Source organism: Talpa europaea (assembly GCF_964194135.1).
Source record: "Talpa europaea genome assembly, chromosome: 5".
Classification (NCBI taxonomy): domain Eukaryota; kingdom Metazoa; phylum Chordata; class Mammalia; order Eulipotyphla; family Talpidae; genus Talpa; species Talpa europaea.
In genome coordinates, this window is record NC_140071.1 from 20,881,743 (window position 1) to 20,898,496 (window position 16,754).

A 16,754-nucleotide genomic window follows, 5' to 3' on the forward strand; every position below is an offset into this window, starting at 1 on the left:
GAACGTGGGCACATGATGGCACTGAATCTAGACCCAGTATCCTTGGGCACACCTGGTTGCCACAGAACTGTGCATACTAGGCAGAGCTGTCTTTGTGAAACACCTGATTTTAACCCAAAGGAGACCTCAATTGTTGGTTACAGTTAGAGACTTAGGTTTTAAAAAATTCCTTACATTTACTGATTTTAACCATTATTTGCACTTGGAGAGCAGCCAAGAGGGCATGCAGCGCAAGCTGGAAAAACCTCCATGGAGTTATCTAACAGAACTTGGAAAGTCACTGGGCACCATAATACCAGTAAAGTTTCGAAAAAACCATCTAATGGAGGAAGCACTGCTAATATGCCCAATTGCTCAGCATTTAAACTGGACACTCTCAAATCGTTTTACCTACTTTAATGGATTTTTATGATGCTTTGATGTTAAGATCTTTATTTTTAAAAACAGAGCCATCGAGAAAAAGAGTGATTTGTTTGAGATCAAAAAGAGACAAATTCTGTAACATAATGAAGGTATTAAAAATGGCTACTCTGGGGCCTCCCCGGTGGAGCAGTGGATTGAGCACAGCGCTGTGAAGCTGTCCACAGCCTCTGCAGGCAGGTTCAATTTCCGGCCGGCCAGGGAGCCACCCACATGGCGCGGCAGACCTCTCCTGTCTCGCCCGCTGCTCCCCTCAGCAGTGTATTTTGGTCATCTGCCTGTTCTGCTCCCCGCTCTGTCTCTGGTGAGTCCTCTCACCCCCATCCTAGCACCTCTGGCTTGTACCCCAGTTCTTTATAAAAATAAATAAATCTTTTTAAAAAATGGCTAAACTGGGGAGGTTGGGGGCTGTAGAGAGAGACAAACAGAGAGAAAAGCGCAGGAGGAGGGGAGGAAGAGAGGGACTCAGATGTACAAAGAGAAAAACTGAAAACAAAAGAAAATAGATACCTTCATTTCATTTGTAGGTTTCTCATCTTTCCCTCACCTTTTATACAGAACAGACCGATAACGGAGCTGACCGCTGCCTGACGGATGGTGGGGAGGGTGTCACAGGAGTGAGGCACTAGGAGGCCAAGGAGTGAGCCGATTTGGAAGTTCTCTGGTGCCTGTGGGACAAAGGTGATGGGCTGCCTTGAAAATATCCCAGCACCGGATGTTAACTCCATTCTTTTCCCCCTGCAGTTCCTTAGGATGAAATGTGCTCGAACTTTCCCTTTAAAGACAGTGGAAAGGTAAACAAGCATGCAAAGTAACCCAGCGGCTTTAGTGTAGTGTGCTTGTAGCACGAGAGTGAGGAGAGAGCTCTCAGGTGGTTCTCTGGAAAGCACTTCATGCAGGGATAGGAGGCCAGGGGGTTTAGATTCCAGAGGCCTCTGAGACAGAGATGCCTGTTGTTAGCAAGCAATGAAGTCTGTTCATTCTAGGGCATTACTGACCTCAATATCATTTGTCAGCACTTTTGCGGCGATCTTGAAGGCTCTTTCCCTTTCCCAATCTTTTTGTGAAACAAGCCACATTCGGAGAAGCTGTTGGTCAGAGAATAAATGTCCTTTCCTTGGTATTCTTCACATTCATGCATTCTCTTCCTCTCATTCTCACTCTCACTCTGCCTCATCTTCAACAGTGTGTCCACCTCTCCACAACATGGTGGATTAGGCTGGTCGGGTGGGATGTGTCCTCGTGAAGAAGCTGAGTCTGGAGGGCGGCAGTGGTCACAGGTTAGGAACAGGGGAATCAGTGTGCGAGGTGCCTACTCACATTAAACATTTCTTGACAGTCTTCTCCTTTCACATTGTCCCATATCAAGGACCTCAGCAGCTTCCCGAGGGCATCCATGGATCTTTCATAGAGAAACTGAAATGAGACATGAGCAGCAGGCTGAGGGGGAGGTCAGAGTGCCCCTCCAGTGCCTCATTCTGCTCTGGTCTCACCCCACATACATTAATGTGCTCCTTGTCCTTGTTGGTCTGGCCTTCATTTTTGAGTTTTTCCAGCGGTGGAAGGGGAAGCAGCCTCCGAATATTCTCTTCAAGAATATTAAGATGGTCATTTAGTGAAAGCTTAGGCTTCAGTTTGCTGAAATGAGAACCACCAGCAGGAATGAGTATTATGGTGACAATAAATACAGCCCGGTCGAGTTCCAAAGCACTGTCAAACACATCTGAGCGTCAGATACATTTTCTGACATGTTGGGTATGCTGAGAGAGATGGTGACAGGACTGGGGAGAGCTTGTGGACCCAGGGTCAGACTGTACTGGTAAGCATGGTCAATTTGTCTCAGTGTCAATCTTATTCAAGTGATAAAAAAAAAATCAACACTTGCTTTGCATTACTTAGCACTTTATTACATGATCTGTGATAACATTAACCTATTTGTATGTGTTTGTGTGTGTGTGTGTGTGTGTGTGAGAGAGAGAGAGAGAGAGAGAGAGATAGATATAGAGAGAGATAGATATAGAGACAGAGACAGATTGATTCTAAGTCTGGAGCAGTGAGTGTTATCAATTTTATACGTTCACTCATGTTATATGTAGTGTCTCACATATTAAAGGTTCTTATGAATGTATAAGTGAATAAATACAGAGTTCTGTAACTCTGGAAAGCAAAAAACTGTTATTTGAAATAACCCACCGATGAACTGTGTTCATTCTGGGGAGGCTGCTCTTCTGGGGGGGTCTGCACTGATCAATAAATCATTTGATCAAAAGGAGGAGATGAGGAAGGACAGTCTTTTTCAATGAGAACAACAGAAAATTCTCTACCTGAGGTATCGGATGGCGATTAAGGCTTTCCACCGAATAGGGCTAGCTAAGGAATCCAGGGGCTCATCCCTGATGAAATCCTGTTACACAAAAAGGAGGTAAAATGTTTCAGAAAGGACCAGAGGAGTCTCCAGGGACAGCTGCAACTTCCTTGGGCTGTTGGGCGGCCTCAGTCAGAAGTACGGCAGAGATCTATTGCTTGGGATTGGTGTGTTTTACCCATTTATGAAAAAAGACAGTTCTGTACTTTTGATGAAGGACTTCTTAACTGTGGATGGTGAGAACTAAGCTCTACTAAGTAGACATTGGGCAAAGACTAATTATCTGTCAATTCATGGCATGAGTTCTTTTCCCAGTGCCCCCAACTCATCCCTAGTATAATCTATTATTTGTCCCTTGGCCATCAGCCCTTTGCTATATCCACAATGAAAGTTTTGGCATTTTTGCCTAATTTTGCACGCTTTGTAGATGCTATCTTTTCTGCCTGAAATATTCTCTATCATTTCTTTGTCTGCAATCTTTTAAGATTCAATTTCTATACCATTTTCCACTGAGGCTGCACCAAATTGCATTCCCACCAGTAGTGGACGAGTGTTCCTTTTTCTCGTGCTCACCTTTGGAAATCCCATATAATCCCGCAATATCGCTCCTATGTATTTACCCAAAGAATATGAAGATACTAATCTTAAGAGATTTATGTACTCCTATGTTCATAGAAGCACTATCCACAATTGCTGAGTCATGGAACCAACCTAAGTGCCCAACAACAGTCAACTGGATTAAGAAATTGTGGAATATAGGCCAAATGGAATGATACTCAGCTATTATAAAAGGAATCTCTGGGGCAAAGTGGATGAGCCCTGAGGTGATTATGTTAAGTGAAGTAAGTCAAAAAGCGAAAGACAGATATTCGATGGTTTTGCTCATCCATGGAATATAAGTAACAAAAAATATACTAGCAAAGGGCCTCCCCGGTGGCGCAGCGGTTGAGCGCTGGGTTGCGAAGCTGCCCACAGCCTCTGCAGCACCGGTTCAATCCCTGGCTGCTCCCTGGCCACCACCAGAGGAGGGTCTCACATGGCGCGCAGACCTCTCCTGCCGCCCGCTGCTCCCCTCAGCAGTGTACTTCGGTCCTTCTGCCTGCTCTGCTCCCCGCTCTGGCTCTGGTGAATTCTCTCACCCTCCCGCGCTTCTGACTGTACCCAGTGCTTGTATAAATAAATTAAATAAATCTTTAAAAAAAAATATACTAGCAAAAACCAAACAGGCCTTGCCCATGTTCTCTCTGCACACTCACCAGCATGTAACCAAGCAGCACCTCCTTGTAAGAAAATCTGAACCCCTGATCTTCACAATCTTGGACAGCAATGCCAATTTCAGTAATGCTTCTTGTGAAACTCATTTGCAGATCCATGTCCTAAAGCAAAATGATTCATGGTACAAGCCAAGGTCTGAGGCACTGAACTTGGTCCTATAAATGTTTGCTTAGGGCTGAACTATATATAGCCAGATGGAGAAAGGACCTTTGCTCCTTTTGCCATCTCTACCTCAGTCTGGGTTCGAAGTTGCAAGGAAGATGTGAAACAAAGGTCAGTTTCCATTCCCTTCCTTCCTATACCCCTCAATGAAGTTTCTCTAGAGCAATGGCTTTTAAACTCTTTTGACCATAAACTAGTGTAGGAAACAGTTTACAATTCTAACCAGTAAGTATATGCATGCAAGATATATAATCTATAACTGAAATAAAATGTTTATGACATTTATTTTGATGTACTTTATATTTCATTATAGAGAAACTTGCTGGTCATGACCTATTAGATCTATTAAACTGATTTCATGGTCTACCAATGGGTCACAGGCAGAGCTCTAAAAACACTGCTCTAGTTTACAAGCCCAACTTCCAAACCATATGGAACCCAATTTGGTTCCTTGCTCTGCCCTAGGTTAGGCTCAGGGATTCTAGCTTCAGAATTAGGTTAATTTGTTATATACTGGGATCCTTCCCTTTGGAATCAAGACAGGAGGACATCTGTATTTACTGCATTTCCAGGGAAAGGGATTTATATTAAAATATATATGTATATAAGTGTATCTCATACCTTGCTCACCACGGACATGCCCAGAACCTGAAAGATCAAAGGCAAAAGCAGACACTAAAGTAGCAGTTAGAGACCTCCCTCACCCCAACAAGAAGACCCATCAACCTGGAAAGCCATGAAGCAAGACCTCAGTTCCTGCCAAGAGGCGGGGCCTGTTCTCATCTGCTCCCATTTTTAAAGTGAGACTTGTACTTGGGGAAATCCTTTCGCCTCTCACTGTGGTGAGTCCTAACTAAGCCATGGAAGGCAGCACAAACATTTGTCAAGCCTTTGGGTTTTCAGGCTCCACAGTAAGTATAAAGAGGCTCTCCCAGACTTTGGCAAGGGAAAAGAGAGAAGGTTCTAGGGGGAAAGAAGAGTGAAAAGTTATAAAAGCAAAGTTTACAGGGCAGCTGACTTTGGAGTTGAGCTTATAGTCAGTTCTGCTATAATACTTGTGCTGAAAATGCACATTTGTTTCAGTGAAGTGGGTGAGGGAATACTTTTAGCATATTCTGAATTCTGCCAAAGTATGTGAGGGCAAAATCCAAGTGCATCAGTTAAACTGAGCTATGTAGAAATATTCAAAATACATGCATGCACAAACACACACAAACACACACACACACACACACACAAACCCTCAACTGCCAGCTGCCTCAATTTACCTTGCATTAGGAGTTGCTCCATTCAACTTTGTTATTATAGATACTTCTTTCCTACCACCATCTCAGAATAACTCACAACTTTCACAACTGACTTTGGAGATTTTTCAAAGGCAAGTGGCATATATTTTTGATGATTTTTATGTATCTCTTAACTAGTTTTTAAATTTTTGTTTTTTAAAAATTTGGTTGCTATTTTTTAGCATGTAATTGATGGATTTTTTTTTAATGCTGTGCCCCACCCAATCTCTCCCATAATCCCTGTGATTTTTCTTACACTATCTTGTATGTCTGAGGCATTATAGCAGAACTTTATCTAAGACATTCTTTATCTCCCCTTCTCTTTTATTTTTTATCATAATTCTTGACAGACTAAAAATTAATATAACATAAAATGTGTTTTTGCATATCATTATTTACCAAATTTTGGGTACATCAGAATAACCTATTTTCTTGTTAAAAATTTTTTTTTGAGGTGAGACTGGTTTACAACATTGTATATGATTTAAAGGAACAGTTTCACACCTCTTCAGATGTATGTCACCACCCCACCCCCACCACCAAGCACCCACAGTTTTTCACCCTTTAAATGAGGCCCATCACCTCCTTTGCTCCCACTCTCCCTCTTCCTCCTCTTCTAGTTATTTCAGCACAATCACCTCTTGCAGAGTATGGTGAAAATACAGATTGGGTGATCTATTCCTGAACACTGATTCATTGGGGATTTCTATTTTTAACAGTCTTTCCAGGAAATTCTCTGCACCCAAGGTCTGAGGATCACTGCTCTATACCCTTCTACTGGCATATATTTATATCTACACTCACGCGCTCTCTGTGATTCCATTTTATCACGTACACACATGAATAAATGTCAAGAACACAAATTCATCAGACAGGTGGATTGTGGAGAGCACAGTGGAGGTGATAAAGGATCATGAAGCACAAGCCTGAGCATCAGGGCACTGACAATCTAATGGCAGAAGCACCGAATCAATAAAGCTGCCCAAACCTGGCTGTGGCCAAGAACCATTTATAAACCTTTAAAAAACACAGATGTCACACTCTACTGATTCAAGCTCCCTGGAGAATGGCTCTAAAAAGTGATACTGTAAACTTCATCTCTAGGTATTCCTGAGGTGGCTAACTTGATATAAGTCAGAAAAAATGGAAAGCACTTTACTACAAGTGGAAAGAGTGCTTCTTTCAATTGGTGGGGGCAGGGTAAGGGGACAGAAATGATTGCATGAATTCCAACTCCGCTTGGCGGTTCCAAGGAGGGAGCGTTCTTGGCATGTGTGAGTTGCATCAAGGACAGTTCGTTAGACTGGGATGAATGTAGAAGGGAAAAATATTAATCATATGCATGGGGAAGCCTGAGTAGATAGAGCAAATTAATTAATTAAAAATACATACAAGGCATTTAATATTGTTAAGGTATTACAGGTGGTTTTTCAATATTACCATATAAAAGTTTAAATAACTGCATTAGAGACATTAAATATCATTAAATAACAACATTTCAGAGACTATTACAGGGACACAATAAACCAGCTACCCTAAGGTGGCACAGGAATAATTGTTTGAGTTCAAATGAAGGAGATTACTATGGGTATACTTGATCGAGGAAGGCATCAAAAATATAATAGGATAAGAATGATCTAAGACCTCAGGAAAAGAACAAATCACCTGACTTTGTTTCGTAATTTCTTCTATTCCCCTATATTCTCATCTTTCATACACAAAAGCTGCTATCTTTCTTTTGACCTGTATCTTTGGAGTATGAAAATTACTAAGAACTGAGCACCTTCAAGGTTTGGGAACCCCAGCTTGGAAATCACAGCAGCCCTATGTGGCCCATTACCTGGGAGCACTGGCCATAAAGAAACAGTACTTGGGACACGATGTCTTGGTCCAGCCTGGAAAGGAGCTGACTCTTGGGAGCATGCAGGGCCACGGCTCCATAGATCATCATGATGTCAGTCTTGGTCAGGCTCTTTTTTCCAGAAAAAATACCCTAAACCAGAAAAGATAAATGAAAAATACAACCAAAGTTCTAGAAGAACATAGTCCTGCATGTTTTTTTCCTAATATTATAGTCCACTATAAGAAATGTTAAGAAATGTGTTAAGAAATGTGATGGGATGATTAAAATTAGCCAAAAACTAGTATTTTGCTCATCAAATTTAAACACCCAGAATAGTGTTGTAGACCTATCAGACCTCAATGGAGGTACCTATGAGAAGGTTTGTGTTAATTTTCACTTATCAAGTTCTTCTCTTTACCCACAAAGCCTAGGTAGCTGGTAGAGGGACAAACCTAGTCTTACACATGGAACGCCTTAGGACCTTCCAGATGCAGGTCATGTGGCATTAAGGATGGGCTTGTTATCTAGAGCTCCAGACAGGAGTAAGTACAACCAGGAGAAGAGATGTTGGTTGAAGGAATTGGTGTCTTGCCCTTGCAATGGCCAAAGATCTTGGCAGAGGAGATTATTCTTTTTACCTTACATCGATTCATGAAAAACTTTTCCTGGTCTTGGAAAGTTTTAATAACTTTTAAAACAGTATCCAAATGGTTTTCAGCACAGCATCCTAAGATAGATGTTATTCCCTAAATCAAAAAAAGATAGGAGATCTTGAGTTTAAATAGTCACTGATTTACAAATATTTATTGAGCACCTATTCTGTGCCAGATCCTCTTCTACATGCTGGGGATAGAGTAAAACTTCTTGTGTTTGTGGAGTGTACAAGCAGGGAAGTGCCAGTCAATGAAAAAAAATTCAGTAAATATGTAAATATACAGTTTTGCAGATGATTGTAAGTGTGGTGGATTTAAGAAAAGCAAACAAACAAACAAAGGTACTGCAAGTTGGGGGGAGTTTTCAAATTAAATAGAGACCAGAGAAGGCCTCATGAACAGGGGGGTGTTGAACAGAGCACTGAAGTAAGTAAGGGATGAACCACTGGACTCTCTGGGAAGAAGAGTTCCAAAGAGAGAGAAAGTAAGTACAAATACCCCAAAGCTCCCTAGGAGGGCCAACTGAACAATCTAGGGAGAGACAAGGTGAGGTCTGAGAGGAGTGGGGGTTGGGTAAGACAAGGCTTTTAACCAATATTAAAAATTTTGGATTTTTTACTTTTTATTGGTGGGAAGCAAATAGAGTCTAAATTAATGACATATCATTATTTTAAACCTATGTTTGTTTTTTTCCACAATATAGGGATTTCCCCCCTCAGGTGTGGTTGCCATATCTTTTCCACCACCAAAGCACCCCTAGTACTCAACCATAGTCTGTCAATGGAGGTTTTTTTGATCTTGAGTTGAATGAGCTGAAACTTTTCATATTTGAGCTGGTTAGATTTCTGAAAGCTGGTGGCATATTCCATACTCTATTAGTTCTTTGCCAGGCGTATGGTGAGTATTTCTCACATTCTTTAGGGTGTCTTTTTGTTTCACTCGTAGTTTCTCTCACTCTGTGAAGTTTTCAGTTTGCTGTAGCTCTATTTGTTTATATTCACTTTTGTTTCCGTGTCATTGAAGACAAATTCACAAAGACATCATTGAACCATGGAGTGTTTTCTTGAGTGTACTTCACTGGCTTTAGGTCTACAATCCATTTTGAGTTAATTTAATGTCTTTAATCCATTTTGAGTTAATTTTTTGTGTAAGGTTTGAGATGGCAGTCTAATTTCATTCTTTTGCATGTGGCTGTCCAGTTTTCCCATTTGCTGAAGAGACTCATCTTTCTCAATTGTATCTCTTGGCTCATATGTCATAGACTAACCATATAAATGTAGGTTTATTTACAAACTTCCAACTCTATTCCATTGATCTGCGTGTCTTTTTTATTCCAGTACCTTACTGTTTTGAAAATTATAGTTTTATAGTATAGTTCAAAGTCTAAGTGCATAACTACTCCACTATTGTCAGGATTGCTTTGGCTTTTGGGGTCTTTTGTGGTTCTATACAAGAATCAACAATGTTTGTTCTTTATTTTGCATGAGGAATCATATAAAATTTTGATAGGCATTGCATTTAATTATTTTGAATAAGTGATCATTTTAACAATATTAATTCTTTCAATAAATAAGCACAAATCAACTTTCCATTTTTTGTGTCTTTTCTTTCTTTTAACAATGTCTTACAGGTTTCATTGGTGACATCTTTCATCTCCTTTGGTAAGTCTGTTGCTAGATACTTAATTCTTTTTGATGCAATTGTAAATGAGATTGCTTCCTTGATTTCTTTCTCTTCTAATTTATTGTTTGTGTATAAAAATGCAGCAGATTTTTGTATATTGATTTTGTAGCCTGCCACTTTACTGTACTGACTTATTTTTTCCAATAGGTTTTATTTTATTTATTTTTTTTTTAATTTTTTTTTATTAAGGCATGTTTTATTTATTTATTTATTTGTTTGTTTGTTTTTTTATACATGCACTGGGTACAATCAGAAGTGCGGGAGGTTGAGAGAATTCACCAGAGCCAGAGCGGGGAGCAGAGCAGGCAGAAGGACCGAAGTACACTGCTGAGGGGAGCAGCGGGCGGCAGGAGAGGTCTGCGCGCCATGTGGGACCCTCCTCTGGTGGCCGGGGAGCAGCTGGGGATCAAACCGGCACCGCAGAGGCCGCGGGCAGCTTCGCAACCCAGCGCTCAACCGCTGCGCCACCGGGGAGGACCTCCAATAGGTTTTAAATGGAGTTTTAGGGTTTTCTCTATCATGCCATCCTCAAATAGTGATAATTTTGCTTCTTATTTTTCAACTGGAATTCCATTTATTTGCTTTTTTTTTTCCTCCCTAATTGATCTAAGACTGGAAGATTTCTTTAAAGGCTTGTAGCCTGATATCTCTCTGTTCCCTGGTCATGGCCTAAGATTTAAAACTCTGTGTGTCTCTTATACTCTCTGAGGCCTCACACCACAACACTCTACATTTCTCCTCTCTCAGCCTATATTCCTAACTCCTTGCTTCCTTCTTCAACTTTTCCAGTCTGTGCTCTATGTCCTACTGTCTTCTGTCATTTAAGTAAGGCAAAACCCAAGCCCTGCATAAATCTGACTCTCCCATTTACCTATCACTTCTCCCAATACGTTTTGTGCCAGATGTTGCTGGACAAAAAATGACAGTGGCAGGTGGCAGCTGGGCCCTCAAATCTGTGCAGATGTCCTACTGGATTCACTTAGTTCTTTCTCTGTCTCTAGTTCCTTAGAGTTGCAATATCAATCTCCTTTTATTCCAAAAGTGTTCAGTAAGCAGTAAGCAACTTGCTTGAATAAGAGCTTTGAGAAGTGTTTGATTGTCCCTTGTTTTACTTTAGAGGATCCTGAGGGATATAGATAGTATATTGTGGAGTTTAGGATTGAATCCAGCTTGGCTGATACCAGAATCAAAGGCATTATGGGAGTAACAGAGCCTTCTTTGGAGGTGGAATATCAATAGACACAGTGTTATCAAAAGTTATGTGCTAACACCTTAGCAATCTTGAAGTCATTTACTAAGTGATTTGAGAGTGTGTATCACACCCAAGAAATTAAAGAAAAAAAAGAATTCGAGAAGTAAATGGATGTCACAATTTTTTTTTTCTTTTAAAGATTTATTTATTTATTTATACAAGCACTGGGCAGTCAGAAGCGCAGGAGGGTGAGAGAACTCACCAGAGTCAGAGCAGGGAGCAGAGCAGGCAGAAGGACCAAAGTACACTGCTGAGGGGAGCAGCGGGCGGCAGGAGAGGTCTGCGCATCATGTGGGACCCTCCTCCGGTGGCCGGGGAGCAGCTGGAGATCGAACCGGTGCTGTAGAGGCTGTGGGCCGCTTCACAACCCAGCGCTCAGCCGCTGCGCCACCGGGAGGCCCGAGTTTTGTCACAAATTTTGACTTTGAAAATTTGTGAAAGCTTCTGACTTTTAATGAAAGCCATATTGTGTGCTAACTTGTAAAATAAACCCACTTTGATTACTAATCTGTAGCAAATTAAAAAGCCAACTAAGCTAGGAAAGTGGTGCTAGCAAATAATGCTAAGCGCAATAAGTAGTAACTGAATATCTGACAAGAAAGAAAAGAGATGGTAGCAAATAAAAGCAGCTCCAAAAATTCAGTAAGTCTAGTGATTGTTGGCCATTTAATATGGAGGTAAAATCCCTAAACATCTCAAAATTCTGAGGTGCATATACTATACAACACAACACACTCTAATAATTCATTTGTATAAGAAATGGTCTTTGGGGCCTCCCCTGGTGGCACAGTGGTTGAGCGCTGGGCTGCAAAGCTGCCCGCAGCCTCTGCAGCGCTGGTTTGATCCCCGGCCACTGGCGATGGTCTCACATGGTGTGACAGACCTCTCCTGCCATGCCCGCTGCTCCCCTCAGCAGTGTATTTCGTCAGTCTGCCTGTTCTGTTTCCCACTCTGGCTCTGGTGAATTCTCTCACCCTCCTGAGCTTCTCACTGTATCCAGCGCTTGTATAAATAAATAAATAAATAAACAAACAAACAAACAAATAAATCTTTAAAAAAAAGAGAAATAAATGGTCTTTGTTATCCTGGGAGTTTTTAATTTTAAGCACATCCTCTCCTTACCCCACATTTATGTATGTTCTCCAGTGAAGGCAAGAGTCAGGAATAGAAAAAAGCACCAAAACTTCGGCTGGGCTATTTTGAATGTATGCACCTAGATAATTCTGGTCAAGCAAGACATTATTATAAGACATGTCAGAGGTTTTCTGGATGGAATTAGCTATCACTGTCATAAGAGAAACTTGGGAGAGAGAGTTCCCACCTGTCGTTGATCCCCCAGTTGGCCTGGTGCCACCAGAAATTCCTTAATCTGTGAGCTTACAAAGTTTATGTCTTCGCAGGATGCCAAGGTAGATCCCAAGGCTTTCCAAAGGAATTTCTGTAAAACAAAAAATGAGCAACAAAATGTTAAAGGTTGGAAAGCACAACTCTGATGAAAAGTGGAAAAAGTTAAAACAATCATTTGATGGAAAGAAACTGGGGTGACTTAATGGCTGCTGAATGACTACTCACCTCTGCCTGAGCTACTCTTCTACCTGGCATTAACACCTATCACTTCCTATTATAATTTTAAATTTTTTGCTTGTCTTTATACTCAGGATTTCAGTTCTTGGTCATTGAGTATCTTATTGGTCATTTCTAGTATATAGTCTTTGGTAGCTAATACATGATTTATCAATGCTTATGAGTAAACATGCTCAATAAAAATAGACTTACTCTGAAAATGATATCACCAGATATTCTCAACCTTCAAAAATATTTACTTACTATTTAGGAGATTTAACCTAGAATAGTCTTGAAAATAGTACTTTGTATTCTGCATTACCCCTCTCTGTCCAGAAGTACTGTCAGAATAATGTTAAGGGTGAAGAAGAAAAGACACACAGGAACATTTATATACACATTGTGTCTTTGGTAAGGAACTCTGTCTGGATTGGGAAGGCAAGCAGCCATTAGAGGGACAGTGGTGAGAGAGCAGATCTGGATCATTCTGTTGCTATCACATCCCTTGGAGGTAAGAATGTTGGGCTCATCAGACTAACCCTATCCAGGTTACCTCTGTAGTGTCAGGATGGAGAAAAGGCAAGCAGGACAAATATGGCTTCCTGTTTCTTTCATTAGATACCTTGTAAGATTTAGAATTCTGGCTGAGGACATGGGGCAGTCAGCATGGACTCAAGTGTTTGAACCCCACAGCATACAGCTGGATGTAACTATGCATGTAGTTATGCAAATGTGTACATAGAGATCACCATAGATACATTCTTGGGAGGTGAGATACAAGGAAGAAATTCACATGAGTAGATTCTTGCCATATAACCAGAAAAACTAGTTCATAAAACCTTGATTTATCTTCTGAGTTTCAAATCACAACTATTTAAAACCATATTGGCATCTCTTTATTTAGAATGTCCATCTTGTCACACACAGGAGAGGAAAGTGACCAGCTGGAGGTCCACTTTAAAGGCTCTGCAGGGCTCTAAGGAAGTAGCTATTGAGTAGTCATTATTGATTAGAAGGAATCTATCACATAGGGGAAAGGAAAGACTAGTAGAAATCAATGGAGTTAAAACAGCACATTCAGGAGAAAACTGGTGAGAGCAACCAGTAAAGCCAACTAACATACTGAGAGCAGCTCTCATCAGAATGAGAAACTAACAAGGCAGTCCCCACTCCACTCTTGGTTGTCTAGGCAAAAAGTTCATGATAATGGAATCACAATGAGGAAATCTGTGTACAACACAGAAGACAATATTAATTAGGGGCCAAATTGCTAGAGTTCATTCAGCACCATCTTGGAGGAAGGACAGGAAGAATTTGGAAAAGTCCTGTGTTACCAAAAAAAAAGTTGATGTCACGCAAGAAAAAATATGACTTATATGCAAAGGGTAAGCCTGAGTGCCTCTCATTATTGCTGACCTGTTTCTTCTGAGCTGAATCAGTCAGATTCAGTATGTGGTACATTCCTACTTTGGAACCTGGCAAGAAACATTCCAAAACCAGGAACTCAGAAATGGGAAAAAAGAGAGTAGGCTGCAAAAACAGCCACAAATTTTGGGCTGTGCTCTGTCCCTGCCTCCTAGCTATAGGAGTGATATAGCTAGTTCCTTTGCAGTTCCTTTCATTAAAAAGAGTTTATTTCTCCATTCCTTATATCTAGGTTGGCTGAATTGCTTTGGCTATTTGTGCCTGTTCTGAGCCTACACCTCAAGAGACCTTGTATGTTTCATTGCCGCCAACATGAGAGCAAGCCTGGGGTATCATTTTGGAGATGAGAGATCAAAAGGAACAAAATCTAAAAGCCCTAGTTAAGCTCATCCCAGACCAGCCCAGCCCTGTCTACCCCAGTGGAACAATTTGAGATCAGAAGCCTGTCTAGCCGAGTGCAGCCCAAACTGTCAAATTGCAGTAGATTGTTTCTGTAGTCAGTCTCACAAGACTGGCCCAATGGAAACCAAGACACAGGCTGATATTACACTAGTGCTATGGCAAGGGACTGCTTTTACTTTAGAGTATTCTTTTTCTTTTTTTTTAAGAACAGAACCGCTAAATATCACTCAAGCCTGTATCGATTTTGAAGGCACTGTACTTCTAGTTTTCCTTGCAGACAGGAATAGCCCTATGACCAACTCTTGACAAAATGTCAGATGAAGAGAAAGTAACATTTTTCTAATGGTTCTTCCTTCCTTTTGGTTACAGTGAAAAAGCTGAAACTTGAACAGCCACTTTAGGTCACAAAGTAAAAGTGAAGGTCTCTTAGCTGAAAAACCCACCTTCTCAACAGAGGTATCACTGTAACTGCCCATTTGCTGAGTGAAATCCCGACTCAGTTGAATGGTCCAAGCTACGTCACTAATCCTCCATAAAGATTCTTTGAGCAACTGTGCAGAAAATGGAAGTCAGATATAAATAAAAATGTTCAATGGGCTTTCTTGGTACTTTTTTGTTACCTTATGTTTTAAAAGTGCAAAAATTATTAGATGAGATTATTCCCCTCTTCATGAAAAACTGGTTACCTTGGACCTTTTCCTCTTAGTTTATTTTAAAAGCAACATTCTGTTATGTTCTGTATTCCATTAAAATAAGACACACAGGGCATGAACATAGCTCTGTGGGAGTGCTGTCCCCTTTCCTCTTAAAAGCTGCTGAAATATTTACAATAGAAACTACTCCAATCTGAAACAAGTTGAAATTAAAATTTTTCAAGTTTTAAAAGAAAAAATATCAGGTGGTTTCACTTATAGGAGGAATATAGGGGAACCAAATGAGGGATCGGGGGAAAAAATAATCAAAAACACAACACAGGCCTCCCCGGTGGTGCAATGGGTTGAGCATAGCGCTGTGAAAATGTCCGCAGCATCTGCAGTGTGGGTTCGATTCCCAGCCGGCCAGGAAGATAGCCACATGGCATGGCAGACCTCTCCTGCCTAGCCCGCTGCTATCCTCAACAGTGTCTTTGGTCTGTCTGCCTGTTCTGCTCCCCACTCTGTCCCTGATGAATCCTCTCACCCTCCCACTCCTCTGGCCTATACCCCAGCTCTTGTATAAATAAAAAAAAATCTTAAAAAAAACACAACACAACAAAACAAAAATAAACAGGCAACTATAAATCAGAGACATTCTGCAGATGGGGGGAGGGAGAGGGATCAAAGCAAGGGCAGGAAGAGCACAAGGGACTATGGTGAGGGCACACGGGTGAACTGGTAGTAGACATTCTATGGGGACTACACCTGAGAAAAGAAAGCAAACATTGTTTAAAAAAAAAAAAAGGAATAATGATGTCAAATATATGTAAAATAGAATTTAAAAAAATTTTCAAGTTTTGAATAGATTTGGGAAAACTTCATTTTTCAATGTTAGTTTGTTTTATTATATGCAAAAGAGGAACTTGTTTAGAATAAAAACTTGAATGTCTTGAAAAGCCAAATAGCTGTACAGGTACATTCTGCTAATGTCAATTCTAATAGCTAAATATTCCAGGGGGTCACCAATGGCTTTGAGCAAGGGCCATATAAATCATGTAAGCCCATGTCCTTCTCCATTGTACAATGTGTAAAAGGTGTTTTCATCTTTTTGGAGAACAAAATCCATTACAATTTCTATCTCTATTATTTCCTCCACTTTATGCTAGAAAAGAATAAAGTCAAATCCAATGCATTTGTATGCATTTCTTAACAGAAACTGATTCAATTGGTAATTTGAAGTGATGAAATTAAGCAGCCTTGAAGGTTTAAGAAAAGAGAATACATGCAGATAGCTTTTAAAAAAAAAAGAAGACTGGAAGTATACTCAAGATTATCTTTCCTTTATAGAAAAATACCTTTCTTCCTAGTAAGAAGTTAATTTAAAATGGTAGTATGGAAAAAGAGATTTTGGGGAGGGGGAGATAAAAGCATAAATACAGGAGAGGTAGATTCTATTGTATTAACATCTGAAGAAGCGTGAACTTGTACCTCTAAATCATATGCAGTATTGTAAACCAGAACTAACTAAAAAGTAAATAAAGGCTAGAAAGACAGGGAATAATATTAGTAAGTGAAATCTTTAAAACTCTTAAACTCTTAACCAAATTGAAGACCAAAGATTATTGTTCAAATTGTGATTTAAAGAGCATAACTCTTAAGTGATCACTCCTACCATTCTAATCCTTCTCTCAAGAAAGGAAATGCTGTTTATTGTCCTCGAGAATCTAGTTCTATTAGTGAAAATGGGGAGCATTAGCTGATTTCATCACCCAGCATCAACGAGTGGTAGC

General features: G+C 40.4%; 1 protein-coding gene across 1 annotated transcript in view; it reads right to left on the reverse strand.

Annotated features, from left to right (window-relative positions):
- MROH2B (maestro heat like repeat family member 2B) overlaps positions 1-16,754 on the reverse strand; it is a gene marked incomplete at both ends in the record, with an annotated part of 52,996 nt that overhangs the window by 15,526 nt on the left and 20,716 nt on the right. The window contains 11 exons of the mRNA XM_084232909.1: positions 968-1,088; positions 1,419-1,508; positions 1,741-1,836; positions 1,923-2,058; positions 2,745-2,824; positions 4,042-4,161; positions 4,844-4,870; positions 7,349-7,501; positions 7,990-8,097; positions 12,261-12,377; positions 14,773-14,880. Of these exons, the coding sequence (XP_084089035.1) occupies positions 968-1,088; positions 1,419-1,508; positions 1,741-1,836; positions 1,923-2,058; positions 2,745-2,824; positions 4,042-4,161; positions 4,844-4,870; positions 7,349-7,501; positions 7,990-8,097; positions 12,261-12,377; positions 14,773-14,880 (1,156 nt within the window). The remainder of the gene's footprint in view (positions 1-967; positions 1,089-1,418; positions 1,509-1,740; positions 1,837-1,922; positions 2,059-2,744; positions 2,825-4,041; positions 4,162-4,843; positions 4,871-7,348; positions 7,502-7,989; positions 8,098-12,260; positions 12,378-14,772; positions 14,881-16,754) is intronic.